This window comes from Podarcis liolepis, assembly GCF_965112155.1.
Source record: "Podarcis liolepis genome assembly, chromosome: 1".
NCBI lineage: Eukaryota > Metazoa > Chordata > Lepidosauria > Squamata > Lacertidae > Podarcis > Podarcis liolepis.
Window position 1 is genome coordinate 8,713,839 of NC_139554.1, and position 15,572 is coordinate 8,729,410.

General features: G+C 47.6%; 2 protein-coding genes across 5 annotated transcripts in view; both read left to right on the forward strand.

The window, feature by feature from the left end:
• The window catches only part of LRRC9 (leucine rich repeat containing 9), a 70,037-nt gene that overhangs the window by 12,395 nt on the left and 42,070 nt on the right, over nt 1-15,572 (forward strand). For all 4 annotated transcript variants that reach the window (XM_083516956.1, XM_083516954.1, XM_083516953.1 and 1 more), the window contains 8 exons: nt 2,389-2,571; nt 3,800-3,955; nt 5,694-5,902; nt 6,885-7,016; nt 7,591-7,767; nt 9,340-9,451; nt 12,842-12,962; nt 15,291-15,470. In XM_083516956.1, the coding sequence (XP_083373082.1) occupies nt 2,389-2,571; nt 3,800-3,955; nt 5,694-5,902; nt 6,885-7,016; nt 7,591-7,767; nt 9,340-9,451; nt 12,842-12,962; nt 15,291-15,470 (1,270 nt within the window). The remainder of the gene's footprint in view (nt 1-2,388; nt 2,572-3,799; nt 3,956-5,693; nt 5,903-6,884; nt 7,017-7,590; nt 7,768-9,339; nt 9,452-12,841; nt 12,963-15,290; nt 15,471-15,572) is intronic.
• Nucleotides 962-1,781, forward strand: LOC310714736 (eukaryotic translation initiation factor 3 subunit K-like). Its single transcript, XM_083520343.1, is given in 2 exon segments — nt 962-1,349; nt 1,352-1,781. Coding segments are annotated over 2 exon segments (654 nt in total). The 5' UTR covers nt 962-1,012; the 3' UTR covers nt 1,669-1,781.

Below are 15,572 nucleotides of genomic sequence, written 5' to 3' on the forward strand. Positions count from 1 at the left end.
CATCAGTCAAGAAGGCAGTTTCTGCACGTGCTGCAGAGGGAAGTGAGGGGCAGGTGGGGCTCGTCCACCTGGGAAGGGAGCCCATCTAGGAGAAGGGAAACTCTGATCCTAAAATGCCGCTGCCTTGTGAGACACCTTCGAGAGAAGGTAGGGCTAAAACGTAAACATACGCAAATCCAGAGTGGAATCCCCAAGACGGTTGGATGGCGCCTTGTACTTCGGGAGCCAAGGTGGGTGTCAAATATCTTGCTCTGCTTTCCTTTGGACCACCTCAGCCAGGCCAAGAGGGAGGGCCTTGTCACCTGAGTAGCCTAGGACCTCCATACACTTCCCGGGCGTGTGTCCTGTTGGGATACTGCCAGGGAGATAAAGTCCATCATGGCCCCCAAGCCGGCTGCCGGATGATCCATCGACCTCCCGTAGTCACGCAGTATGAGCTATTAGCGACACGAGTTTCCTGAAAATACCATGCCACATTCCAGGGCTCGTGCACACTCTTATCAGCAGATAATGCACAGCCAGAAGTCGCACTCAGGAGAGCATTATTTACAAGCTTTTATTCAGCGTTGATCAGAACAAAGAAAGACATGACTGCCTGCGACAGTGTCTTCGACAGAGAGAGAACAAAAGCAATAGCAAACATAAACATCCTGTGAACAGGAAATACGCAGGCTCTGACACAAACATCCTGCTCCCTTTTAAGGTGGAACGGAAATATCCCAACATGTCCAGCGTGTGTCACTTCGCTGCTGCTAACGCAGAGGTTTGACTTCACCCCTCGAGATGTACTCCATTGTCTCTCAAGACAGATGGATGCCAGTAATAATAATAATAATAATAATAATAATAATAATAATTTATTACTTATACCCCACCGATCTGGCTGGGTTTCCCCAGCCATTCTGGGCGGTTTCCAACAAGAAATAAAAAATACATTAAAACATCAGTCATTACGGCGGTCCTTTCCCTTCCTCTTCCGCCACCTCCTTCTCTGCTCCTGGTTCCGCGTGCCATGGTGCTCTTCGAGCAGATGCGGGCGAATGTGGGGAAGCTGCTGAAGGGCATCGACAGGTATAACCCGGAGAATCTGGCCACGCTAGAGCGCTACGTGGAGACGCAAGCCAAGGAGAATGCCTATGACCTGGAGGCCAACCTGGCTGTGCTCAAACTGTATCAGTTTAACCCTGCCCTCTTCCAAACCACACTCACTGCCCAGATCCTCCTGAAAGCTCTGACCAACCTGCCCCACACAGATTTCACACTTTGCAAGTGCATGATTGACCAGGGTCATCAAGAGGAGAGACCCATCCGTCAGATCTTATACCTGGGTGAGCTGCTGGAGACCTGCCACTCCAGGCTTTCTGGCAAGCCCTAGATGAGAACATGGATCTCCTGGATGGGATCACTGGCTTTGAGGACTCTGTTAGGAAATTTATCTGTCATGTGGTGGGGATCACGTACCAGCACATTGACCGCTGGCTTCTGGCCAAGATGCTGGGCGACCTCACAGACAACCAGCTGAAGTCTTGGATGAGCAAATACGGCTGGACAGAGACGGAGCCTGAGACCATCTTCATCTGCAACCAGGAGGAGAGCATCAAGCCCAAGAACATTGTGGAGAAGATAGACTTTGACAGTGTCTCCAGCATCATGGCTTCTTCACAGTGAGGGAGGCCTCTTCCGGTAGCTCTCCTGTATCCTGTTGCGTATTTAATTTTAACACCCCGTTGTAAAAAAGACCGTGGCCAATAAATGATTCTGTCAATTAAAAAAACCAAAAACACACCAGTCATTACAAACTTCCCTAAACAGGGCTGCCTTCAGATGTCTTCTAAACGTCAGATAGTTGTTTATTTCTTTGACATCTGGTGGGAGGGTGTTCCACAGGGCAGGTGCCACCACCGAGAAGGCCCTCTGCCTGGTTCCCTGTAACTTGGCCTCTCGCAGTGAGGGAACCGCCAGAAGGCCCTCGGAGCTGGACCTCAGTGTCAGGAGCTTTTCCTCCAGAAGCATTTTATTTTAAAAATCCAATTTAAAATTTAAAAATCCAATTTTATTGATTTATTTTTTTAAAAAACATTTACTTTTATCCACCTTGAGGCTGAAGTCCCCCCCCCCCCCAATCCTTTTTCCCCTTCAAGATTTCTCTGGCAGATAAAACGCAGGGGGCGAGATCCAACTCATTGTGACAAAGTGCAAAGACTTCTCTTCCCTCCTGCGACGCCCTATGCACCACCACCACTGAGCATATTTTGTGGGGCTGGAAGCGTGAGATGGAGTGAGAAGCAGATTTCTGTTGTGCGAGTGAGTCGGCGCGCTTGGATCTCGCCCAGAATATGGGATGCGCTAGGAGGCATACAATCTTGCTGTCCCCGCTTTTCTCAACAGGAAGTAACCAATTTGGCCAGGCTGCCTCGTTTAGTCGATCTCTGCCTGAACGACCCCCAGTACGACCCCAATCCGGTTTGCCTTCTTTGCAATTACGCGACGCACGTCCTGTATCACATCCCTCAGCTCCAGAGGCTCGACACGTACGATGTATCTTCCAAACAAATCAAGGAGCTGGCAGAGGTCAGTGGAGACTCCCTCATGCCTTTATTAGACATAGGATCACCTGGTTGGCATGTCCGACAGTAATACATCTGTGTGATTTGGGGAGGGGGGAGTTTGCTTTGATTCACAACGATAGGCCTTCTAAAATTCAGCTCTTCCAGTATGACCAGTGGCATCCGAGCAGGATTTTGAGGTGGAGCTCCAGGACCAGTGTGGCATAGTGGTTAAGAGCAGTAGTCTCGTAATCTGGTGAATCGGGTTCGCGTCTCCGTTCCTCCACATGCAGCTGCTGGGTGACCTTGGGCTAGTCACACTTCTTGAAGTCTCTCAGCCCCACTCACCTCACAGAGTGTTTTTTGCGGGGAAGGAAGGAAAAGGAGAATGTTAATCGCTTTGAGACTCCTTAGGGTAGTGATAAAGCGGGATATCAAATCCAAACTCCTCCTCCTCTTCTTCTAACCAAAACGAGCTGGAGGGACCTCAAACACAGCTGGGCTAGCCTGCCACATCTGGAAGTAATAATGGCCTTGGGTCCTGTATACCTGAAGGAGCGTCTCCACCCCCATCGTTCAGCCCAGACACTGAGGTCCAGCGCCGAGGGCCTTCTGGCAGTTCCCTCATTGCGATAAGTGAGGTTACAGGGAACCAGACAGAGGGCCTTCTCGGTAGTGCCGCCCGCCCTGTGGAACACCCTCCCATCAGATGTCAAGGAAATAAGCAGCTATCTTATTTTTAAAAGACATCTGAAGGCAGCCCTGTTTAGGGAAGTTTTTAATATCTAATGATGTATTGTTTTTAACACTCGATTGAGAGCTGCCCAGAGTGGCTGGGGAAACTCAGCCAGATGGGCGGGGTATAAATAATAAATTAATAATGCTGTCCTTTAAAGCCCTAAACGGCCTTGGTCCTGTATACCTGAAGGAGTGTCTCCACCCCCATTGTTCTGTCTGGACAATGAGGACCAGCGCCGAGGGCCTTCTGGCTACCAGACTTTTAGAAGACACCTGAAGGCAGCCCTGTTTAGGGAAGCTTTTAATGTTTAATAGACTATTGTATTTTGATATTCTGTTGGAAGCCGCCCAGAGTGACTGGGGAAACCCAGCAAGATGGGCGAGGTCTAAATAAATTGTTTTATTTTTATTTTTATTATTTATTATCTTGGTTGCCATGGGGGGTTTTTGTGACATTGCGCAATGACTGTTCCCTCCACATTCCCCCCGTTTGGTTTCCCTTTTATCTTTCAAAGACCATGGTGATGAAAAAGGTCATGTTCTACAACATGCGCATCAAGAGCGCCCAGCGGCAGCTTAATGAGGAGCTCGAGAAGCTCAAAGAGAGGAAGCACAAGCTGCAGAAGCTTCCGGAAGACCGCATAAAGCATTTCAGCTACAACATCAAGAACGTAAGCACGGCCCTTGGCGGCGTCAGCCAAGTGTGTTTGGGTTGGGCCCTGCTTCTGGGACTGGCGGTTTTAGTTGCAGTGAGCTTGGATTTTAGGTGTGCTCACACTGCCGCCTTAGAGGGCAGGGGTCTCCCCCCCTTGCACCCCAGCCACGCATTCCACAGACCTCCCCCCACCCCCGTTCAGGTCAGCATGGCTTCAGTTAAGTTTCTGTTTGTGTGCACCCCAGGGAGAAGTGACAGAGCAGGGGCTGCCTTTAACCTGTGCAAAGCTGTTTGTGCTGGTTAGAAATTTTAGGACTCCCAAGTGGTGTGACACTGGTTTGAGAAGCCAGTATCCAACAGTACAGTGGACGCTTGGGTTGTGAACGTGATCCGTGCGGGAGGCACTTTCACAACCTGCAGTGCCGCGTCTGTGCATGCATGGGTTGCAATTTGGCGTTTCTGTGCATGCGCAAAGCGCGATTTAGTGGCTCTGCGCATGCGCGAGCGCCGAAACCTGGAACTAACCTGTTCTGGTACTTCCAGGTTTCAGCGCGTTCATACCCCAGAAATGCGCAACCTGAAGCATCTGTAACCCGAGGTATGACTATCTACAAAGTTTTGGGTCATGTTGTGAGATTGTGAGATTGAAAACCCGGCACTGGAAATGCTGTTGATTGCACAGTAAACAGGAGTGTGAGCACAGATTTTGTCTCCAATTGGCTCTGAACCTGTCAGTTCCTGCCTAGTTGTTAGGGCGGCTGAACAAAAGCATCACCCACCCACCCTAGAATGAACATTTGAGCCACTCCCCTGAAATTTCCCCACCTTTTCTCCAATACGAAGGCCATCTCAAAGAGATGGGCTTTGTGGCTCTTCTGAAAGCTGCTCAGTCTTTGGGCTTGGGAAATCAAAGGCCAAACTGCATATTATGATAAGCACACTTTCTTTTTTAAAAGAAGCGTGCTTAGCATTGGCCACCTGATAGTTCTGGAAAAAACCAGCCAGCGGGGGGCCCCAATCCAGAAGAAAACAACAGTGCAAGAAGGAGGCAATGTTAACTCTTTCCTTCCAACACTTTCCCCCACAGATCTCTCCTCCCCCCCACCTCCAATTTGCTATTTGCTCTCAAAGGTACTGCTTGTTTCAGAGAGAAAGGAAGAGCAGACTTTTCAATGGGATAATTTTGTGGAGATGTGTGTTTTGCTCCCAAACTGGGTTGAGCCAGTGTGCAGTTGCTGCTTCTGAAAGAAAACAAACAAACACTGAAGTGTTCAGTGCTTTGTATGGTTTTTAATAAAATAAAGGACATGCTTAACGTAAAGCATAAAGGTAAAGGGACCCCTGACCCTTAGGTCCAGTCGTGACCAACTCTGGGGTTGTGGCGCTCATCTCGCTTTATTGGCCAAGGGAGCCGGCGCCCAGCTTCCGGGTCATGTGGCCAGCGTGACTAAACCGCTTCTGGCGAACCAGAACAGTGCACGGAAACGCCGTTTACCTTCCCGCCAGAGTGGTACCTATTTATCTACTCGCACTTTGACGTGCTTTCGAACTGCTAGGTTGGCAGGAGCAGGGACCAAGCAACGGGAGCTCACCCCATCACAGGGATTCAAACCGCCGACCTTCCGATCGGCAAGTCCTAGGCTCTGTGGTTTAACCCACAGCGCCACCCGCGTCCTTAAAGCATAAAGCATGGTGCAGCCCTAAAGACTGCAGCGTTTTCATGTACTTCTTTTCATTGTTTCCTTTTCCAACAGCTGGAACGTGAACTGGTGGAACTGCAGGCCTCTGGCAAGATACAGGCGAGCAAAGCTATTTCGAGCCAAAACTTAGGCTGCGAAAAATCCGACGAGGAAGCTGAGAGTCCGGATGAGGCCTCAGAGGAATCGAGCCTTGAGCAGTGGTTTCTGCATAAACTGGAGGCCCTCAAAAGAAGAGTGAATTTCTGGAGCAAAAAGCTAGAGGAGTACGTGCGTTTCAGGAAATGTTCAAGGGCTGTTTGAGTAGGCTTTGGGTTTGGAGGTCTTGTGCTCACTGCCCACACCTGGGGTGAAATGCACGGTGGGGTTTCTCTTCCTCCTTAATCCTCCCTCAGCTCCTCCTTCACTTTTCTTGCCTCTTATGAAATGGCTGCAAGCATTATGCAAATCTGCGTGTCATCTAAAAACACAACTAACCACCGAGCATTAAAAACTTTCCTATACAGGGCTCCCTTCAGATGTCTTCTAAAAGTCAGATAGTTGTTTATTTCATTGACATCTGATGGGAGCACGTTCCACAGGGTGTGTGCCACTACCGAGAAGGCCCTCTGCCTGGTTCCCTGTAACTTCGCTTCTCACAATGAGGGAACCACCAGAAGACCCTCGGAGCTAGACCTCAGTGTACTGGGCTGGATGATGCGGGTGGAGACGCTCCTTCAGGTTGTTATTGTTTAGTTGTGTCCGACTCTTCGTGACTCCATGTACCAGAGCACGCCAGGCACTCCTGTCTTCCACTGCCTCCCGCAGTTTGGTCAAACTCATGCTGGTAGCTTCGAGAACACTGTCCCACCATCTCGTCCTCTGTCTTCCCCTTCTCCTTGTGCCCTCCATCTTTCCCAACATCAGGGTCTTTTCCAGGGAGTCCTCTCTTCTCATGAGGTGGCCAAAGTATTAGAGCCTCAACTTCAGGATCTGTCCTTCCAGTGAGCCCTCAGGGCTGATTTCCTTCAGAATGGATAGGTTTGATCTTCTTGCAGTCCATGGGACTCTCAAGAGTCTCCTCCAGCACCATAATTCAAAAGCTCCTTCAGGTATACAGGGCCAAAGCCATTTAGGGCTTTAAAGGTCAGCACCAACATTTTGAATGGTTCTCAGAATTTTACCAGGAGCCAATGTAGATCTTTTAGGACCAGCTTGTATTTATTGTGGTCCTTCCAACCAAGACAGATCCTGCTCTTTTTGTTGCAGAGTTGAAGCCGTGTATCAGGGAGAAGTCAAGAAGAAGAAGAAAGCCAGTAGTTTGGCTGTGCAGTTTTTGCTGACTGAACTGGAAACAGTGGGAAACACCCGTTTTGAAGAGGGCTCCCCCAGCGATGCCTGGTACAGCTGTTTTGAGATACTGTTTTTTGAAACCTTGATATATATTTTTGAAAGGTTAATTCTTACACCTCTTCATATTTCCACAGAAGTCTCTAAGTACACACAGAGAAGATAAAGTAATTTAAACATCTAGAAACACTCAAAAACAATTCTGTTCCAGATGGGAGGAATAGACAGAATGAACCACAAAGCCCACATTCTTAATTCGTTCATTTTTATTTCTGTTTGTGAAATGGCTTCCTACAAAGCTTCTTAAAACGACAATTAGAAATCTATAAAAATAAATTAAGATACATCAAAATGCAGCACAATTACAGCATATCACAAAACAACGCATAATTCAGTCATCAAAACCATTCACTAATCTGTCTCAATCTGTTCCAACGTTAATTTGCAATTTCATTCAGTATTTCCTCTTCCGTTGCAATTGGCTTATTGTGCACAAGTCTTTCTTCTGTTTTGCCATCCATTGACATACAAACTGACATTTTTAAAAAATTGTATTACAGTGCACAATTGATGCACATACCTCAGCCGTCAACGGCCTCAAAGTCCTCTGTTTTCTTAAACACAGGTTTAATTCCTGCTACGAATTGATTCTATCCCGATTTTGCGCCTTGGACTTCAAAACCCATGGCATCACAGGAGTGAAAGTGAATCGCGTCATTCGGGTGCACAACCGGATTCTGAGGCTGAAATTTGAAGAGAAGTTTCAACACTTTCTGGACAAAGAAGATTTAAATGAGTTCTTGTAAGTGCGTTTTCCTTTTTCTTTTAATTACAGATGAGTAAGACAGCAGGATAGGAAATTCTGGCCAAAGGTGAGGTGCCCTTGTTATAACCAGAGTTTTAAAACCGAGTTCAAAGTTGGTCTGCATCCTTTGGCTACAGAGAAACCTGGTTAGCAGGGAAAGGAGTAAGCAGCCCCGCATGCAAATTTCCTGCTCAAAACAGTCCCTTGTCAAAGCTGTTTTTCTTTATAAACACTCACAGTGTTTTGCTTTTATTTTTTTTATTATTATTATTTTTTTATTATTATTATAAGTAAATTATTATAAGTAATTTCGTTGTCCCCGAAGGGGGCAATGACAGTAAAGATATTATTATTATTATTATTATTATTATTATTATTATTATTATTACAGATTTTCTTGATTTACAAAAGTGTGTGCAATGTCTCTCTCTCTCGTGTTTTCCCCCCATGTAACATTTTTACAAATCAGTTTCATTTGTTGAGACATTAGGAAGAAAAGGGGAGGAAGATGAGTGGGGTTGGGGTCGGGTGGCGATGTTTCTCTTTTACTTACTATATGTAGGGTTTGGTGTCAGCATTGCTTGTGCAGGTTCTTTGCTGTTCACTTGTGTTCCTTTGGTGGTGAGAGAGGTTGGGGTTGGCCTAGGGTGTGGTTATTCATTTGTCGTTGGCTGTTGTGGTCTTTGTTTTCATGTGTGAGTGGGGTGGATGAACACCCACAGTGTTAATGCTTTGTCACATGTCGGGTTTCAACAAACCACGGTACTCCCACAAGATGAGTAGTGTTTCGCCAGCCAGTATTGGCCATGGTAATTTAGCTGGCAGCATCTTCAGCTTCAGATACAATAAACCTTTGAGTACCAGAAGCTGGGGACAAACAAGGGAGAGGGTAGGTAAAGTTAAAGGTAAAGTAACCTGGACGGTTAAGTCCAGTCAAAGGCGACTATGGGGTTGCGGCACTCATCTCACTTCTCAAGCCAAGGGAGCCGGCATCTGTCAGCAGACAGCTTTTCTGGGTCATGTGGCCAGCATGACTAAGCTACTGCTGGCACAACAAGACACCGTGAAGGAAACCAGAGCACATGGAAACACCGTTTACCTTCCCGCCACAGCGGTACCTATTTATCTACTTGCACTGGTGTGCTTTTGAACTGCTAGGTTGGCAGGAGCTGGGACAGAGCAACGGGAGCTCACCCCATCACAGGGTCTGGAACCGCCGACCTTCCGATCGGCAAGAGGCTCAGTGGTTTAGACCACAGCTGGAGACAGGAGAGTGGGGGAGGTTGTCTCATGAGCAGGCGCTTTAGCAGCAAGCTCCACATCTCATGCCTCTTTGCCCCTCTCTTTTAAAACTTTGTTTTCAAAAAGTATGTTGGTTGCAAGTGCAATGCTGCTGGGACACTATCCACCTTCTTTGTTAATTTCCCGAAAGCATTCATTTTATATGCAAATCATATGCAAACTTGTGTGGTGTGCTCGGTACCCCGAGACACTTAATGCCCCTGAGCATTCTTGCGCCCAGTACTAGAGGTGTTCTCCCCCCCTCTTATTCCCACCTTCCCAATCTAGAAACTACAGGAAGATGCTGGAATATCTCTTCTATGTATCTCCCCCAGACGTACCCTTGAAGAAACAGCAGTTGGTTCAAATCCTAGAGGACGGCTTCCAGGAAGTAAAAAAGGTAACCGGGAGTTTATTTTATTTTTATTTTTAAAAATAGTTTTTATTTGATTTTACAAGTATATAACAGCAGTAGCAGCAGCAACTTATTATTTATTCCCCGCCCATTCACATCCACATTTACAGATTCCTCCGAATCTCTGGACTTCCCACCTCCCCTCCATGTGACCTTTTAATTAAACCTTTTCTGCTGCATCTTTCCAAATAATCTATATTTTATATAACATCACTGTCTCCATAGTGCTTGCTACATTACAGGTGTTATTGCAATCCTGCTAAGGTTGGCATCTGCTTACAGTGGTCTCCAAGATAAATTATAGTTCTTTCCCCATTCTTTATTAAAGTTTGGTCTTCTTGGTAACCGGAAGTTTAAATGGAGACCTCTTGTGTGTCTCTGGCTTCAGAGCGTTTGGTCTGAATTAGCGTCTTCATCTTCAGAAAAGTTCCGTAGTACAGCCTTCTATAGACTGTACTGTTAGGATATTTCCGTTCCACCTTAAAAGGGAGCAGGATGTTTGTGTCACAGCCTGCGTATTTCCTGTTCACAGGATGTTTCTGTTGTGTCTATGCTTTCATTTCTCTCTCTGTGTCTGAGACACTGAAGCTGGCAGTCATGTTTTCTTTGTTCTGACCAACGCTGAATAAACTTGTAAATAATGCACTCCTGCGTGCATCTTTCGCTGTGTGAATTCTGCCTATAGAGCGTATGCCGGCCAAGAGGGCCAAGAGAGCCAAAATGGAGCCTGGCACGCTTCCCTTGCGCAGCTTGCTAACTGTCCGTGCCAGTCCAAAAGTCCTTCTGCCTCTCCTTGGCCGGTTAGCAGAGCGATCGCAGCAGCATGAAGCGAATGCAGTGTGTTGGTAATAATTTCAGACTTGACACAGCCTGTCTTGCTTATCTCCAAGACTTTATTCGTGCAGTAAAACAGCTCATAAATCTCCTGGTGAGAGAGCACACATCTTCTCTCCCGCTCTCTGAAACACTCAGAGTAAAACCACTCCCGAATGTGTCTGTAACCACGCCTCAAGAATGTGAGACGTCATTCAGAATGTCACTCAGAACTCTTTAACCCTGTAAGTTCTGAAACCCTTAACAGCGCGTGCATCAGCTCTGGAATGTGGCAAGCTAGTTCTGGAGCTTGTGTCCCTAATTGCTGATACTGTATCTACGGGAGATCGATGGTCGCAACGGAGACGACGTGGAGTCATGATAGACTTTGTCTCCCTGGCAGTATCCCAACATATACCGCTTCATCGTGCGAGGGAGCCTTAGGATTGAAGTCTACTTTTTATTTCTTAGGAAAAAAAGAAACAAAATGCCTCCACTCAGTGGTGGAGCTTCATGCTCCGGCACCGGGGGGCAGAGAGCAGGCAGGGTGGGGCTGGCGCGTGTCCTGGGGGCATGGCACTCAGTGTGGGCAGGGGGGCAGCCACAATGGCATCCCACCGGTATTGCGCTCCCCCTGCACTCCTCTTCCTCCGCCAGTGCCTCCACTGAAGTCAGCTGTTATGTACAGTGGTACCTCGCAAGATGAATGCCTCGGAAGACGAAAAACTCACAAGACGAAAGTTTTTCGTTTTTGAGTTGCTTCGCAAGATGAATTTCCCTATGGGCTTGCTTCGCAAGATGAAAACGTCTTGCAAGTTTGTTTCCTTTTTCTTAAAACCGCTTGAAGAGGTGCAGTTGCGACTTGACCGTGCTTCGCAAGACGAAAAATTCGCAAGGCGGAAAAACTCGCAGAACGAATTAATTTCGTCTTGCGAGGCACCACTGTACTGAGTTGAATAGGATCCAAAATGCAGCAGTCTGATTGGTCCTAGAACAATGCAGCAGTATGATTGGTCTGCAGGAGCCACCCAATCCAGCTCCAGGTGGAAGTGAATCCACAACCTGATTGGCCTACAGGAGAATTCCGGAATTAGCCAATCACGTGCAGCCCATTGTGTAAATAATGTATATAAAGCAGATACTTTGAGGGGACTTCCATTCCTCCTCACCACTATGAGCTGAATAAAGAGCATGAAATCCACTCTCGACTCTGAGTATATTTCAACAGCGCTGGCCTACTCAGGAGGCAAGGTGAGGTGGTTGCCTCAGGCAGCAGATCCAGCCTCCTCTGCCGCCAATCACTGCCAGTGTGTCTGTCTCCTTCACTCTCGGACGCCCCCTGACACTCCTGCCTCCTCTGTAGCTGGTTCAAGCGAAGGCAGCAGCCGTGACAGGGGGCTGGCGTTTTCTGTCTCGCCTGAAGTGGCAAAGTGTCCTGGGCTGGCCCAGCCTGATGTTCTCATTTTCTAGAGTGCTGTTAGTACTTGTACTGTATTTGTAGAAAATGCATTTTATAAAGAATAAATTGTACCGGGGGAAAATAAAACCTATGCAATGGAATGGAGTGTAATGGCTGCAAAATCTTGGGACTCCAGTTTAAGGTCACAGTAACGCTGAATCATTGCCTTTGTTAACTCCCTTTTAAAAGTGAGCATGTCTGTGTCTTAGTTAGTGGTAGGAAGGTTGGGACTTGCCATTGCTTTTCCGACTGTGGAGACTCCAAGAACCCGCCACCCAGAGGAGTTGGAGAGGACAGACAAACTACAATTTATGGATTGCTTCAGTGGAGTTTTAGAAGCAAGAAGGCCCTCTTTTGGGCTCAAGAGAGTGAAATGCATTGCACTGGACTTAGTACATACACATGATACTGCTGGACCATAAAGAAGGCTGATCGCCGAAGAACTGATGCTTTTGAATTATGGTGCTGGAGGAGACTCTTGAGAGTCCCATGGACTGCAAGAAGATCCAACCTATCCATTCTGAAGGAAATCAGCCCTGAGTGCTCACTGGAAGGACGGATCCTGAAGCTGAGGCGCCAATACTTTGGCCACCTTATGAGAAGAGAAGACTCCCTGGAAAAGACCCTGATGTTTGGAAAGATGGAGGGCACAAGGAGAAGAGGACGACAGAGGACGAGAAGGTTTTGATAGTGTTCTCGAAGCTACCAGCATGAGTCTGACCAAACTGCGGGAGGCAGTGGAAGACAGGAGTGCCTGGCGTGCTCTGGTCCATGGGGTCACGAAGAGTCGGACACGACTAAACGGCTAAACAACAATAACAATGATACTGCTTGCAATAGTTGCCATCCTGCAAGCAAAGAGTTGTCTTCAATGTCTTGAGTACGGAGTCTACTTCATCTTCTTCAAGGGTGAAACCGCTTTGTCACTCTGCATGACTCAGAAAAATAGCCAACAGAGATAAGGGAGAGCTGAGCTGGAAATGTTTTGCTTAGCATGGCAGCTTTCCGTGGGAAGGAAGGGGTTTGTTGTAGTTAAATGTTGGGAGAGCATTTAAGGGTCAGTCTGATCTGCCTACTCAGGCTTGCTTTGTTGCTCTTTGCAGCCTGGAAGCGAAGGAGGCGTCCAGCTCTCCAACAGTCTCAGTATCTGCGAATGTCCAAGAATTGAATATTTGCAAAAGCAAGCCAGAAGCAAGGGGGACTCCGAGGATACATTCAGGCGTGGTAAATATAGAGAGGTTGCTCTAAGCACCCATGAATAATTTGTAGAGCCCTCGTCACATAAAAAAAGCCTTTTCAGCTGGAAAAGCCACAGAGGCCTTGCAATAAATGCAGCGGGTTGTGACGAGAGGGACAGAGCCTTGGGTGCTAGCGGGGTGGTCCAGCAAGATGTGAAGTTTTAAGGCCATGCTTTCTGCTAGTGGAAGTGGGGGTGTTCGCAATAATAATAATAAAGGTAAAGGTACCCCTGCCCGTACGGGCCAGTCGTGACCGACTCTAGGGTTGCGTGCTCATCTCGCTCTAGAGGCCGTGAGCCGGCGCCGTCCGAAGACACTTCCGGGTCACGTGGCCAGCGTGACGAAGCTGCTCTGGTGAGCCTGCACCAGCGCCGCACACGGAAACGCTGTTTACCTTCCCGCTTTAAACCGGTCCCTATTTATCTACTTGCACTTAAGAGTGCTTTCGAACTGCTAGGTGGGCAGGAGCTGGGACCGAACGACGGGAGCTCACCCAGCCGCGGGGATTCGAACCGCCGACCATACGATCGGCAAGTCCTAGGCACTGAGGTTTTACCCACAGCGCCACCCACGTCCCTAATAATAATAATAATAATAATAATAATAATAATAATAATAATAATTTATTTATACCCCGCCCTTCCCGGTTCAGAAAACCATGCTCAGGGCAGCTAACAACAAATTTAAAATACTTAATTGATGCAACAAAAAACAGCATAAAACGTGAATTCAAAATTCAAAAATCAATTTAGGGGGAAAATGCATCCAATAAACATTAGATAATAACCAGGGCTAGCTGGCTAAATTAGTCCTTTTTGGGCCAGCGAGGAGACCAGGGGAGAATTAGCTGTGGGATCCCAGAGCGGGTAATCTTCATAAAAAGGGGATGGGGAGGGAAGGAAGGGGAATAAAAGATCAGGCTAAGTTCAGATTGAAAACCAGGCAGAATAGCTCTGTCTTACAGGCCCTGCGGAAGGAAGTTAAATCCTGCAGGGCCCTGGTCTCATGGGACAGAGCATTCCATCAGGTCGGAGCCATCACTGAGAAGGCCCTGGCCCCGGTGGAGGATAATCTGACTTCCTTAGGGCCCAGGACCTCTAAACTATGATTATTCATGGACCTTAAGGTCCTCTGCGGGGCAGACCAGTCGTAGATGAGACCGGAAGCCAAATAATATTGCTGTGACAAGGTGAGGAACTGTCAGGGAGGAAAGCAGCTTGCACTGGAGACAAAGAAGAAATTCATTCAGTCTGGGGTTTTTTTATGCAGACCTGTAGCTCAGCTGGTTAGAGCATGGTGCTGATCATGCCCAAGGTTGCAGGTTCGATCTCTGTGTGGGGCAGCTGCATAGTCCTGCAATGCAGGGGGGGGTGTGGACTGGATGATCGTCAAGAAAACCCAACTACTGCGATTCTATGATTATACCAAATTCACCCTTCTCATACCAATGCTTCAAAATCTGTTTCAAAATCCATACATCCATCAAAGGCTGCTATGCAGTTTTCCAACAAATGAATGCAAAAATGGTTATATTATTTATTTGACGCAGGTGGCGCTGTGAGTTAAACCACAGAGCCTAGGACTTGCCGATCAGAAGGTCGGCGGTTCGAATCCCCGCGACGGGGTGAGCTCCCATCACACGGTCCCTGCTCCTGCCAACCTAGCAGTTCGAAAGCACCTCAAAGTGCAAGTAGATAAATAGGTACCACTCCGGCGGGAAGGTAAACGGCGTTTCCGTGCGCTGCTCTGGTTCGCCAGGAGTGGCTTAGTCATGCTGGCCACATGACCCGGAAGCTGTACACCGGCTCCCTCGGCCAGTAAAGCGAGATGAGCGCTGCAACCCCAGAGTCGGCCATGACTGGACCTAATGGTCAGGGGTCCCTTTACCTTTTATATTTAGTTAGTTAGTTAGCCATATAAGCCATTTTTAATTCCTCTTGTTCAGCTGAAAAGGCTTTCAGAGTGGTGGGCAAATCACTTATTTATTTATTTTTAACGTACACCAAAAATACACACGCTAGTGAGAACAACACGCAAAAATGTGTTCTGCAAGGGGGGAAATTCGGCATTTTGTAGGACAGCGAGTCGGGGCGCCTCCAAAGGAAAATATTGACACCCACTTCACCTCTGTTTGGATGGCACCCAGGGGAATGACCTCTGATGATGCCCTTAATGAGTGGGAAGATCCGGGAAAAATTGGTCACCCAATTTTTGGCTTGATTAATTTTGCTTCCGTCGTTTGGGACTCTCTCCTGGGGTTTTGATGCCTTGTGTTCTTGTAAGCGAGACGTTCTCTTCTCTTCTCCTTTCTCAGGGAAACTCATCGTTGCAAAAGTCTTCCTTGGACACAGCGCCCCAGCTCACGACGGAGAGCCAATCGTCCAGGCCAGCTATCCCAACATCAATTCCGTCTACAGGTCTGGCAAGTCCTCCCAGAACAGCCCCTGTAGTACAGACAGCAGTGGGGCTGTGGACCAGCAAGAGAAACCCAAGTGTAAGTTAGTGTCTCCAACTGGAGTTGGTCATATCATACTCCTGGGATTTCATTGGGGAAATTTGATCCTGGGATTTTTATTATTTTAAAAAATGTAACAGT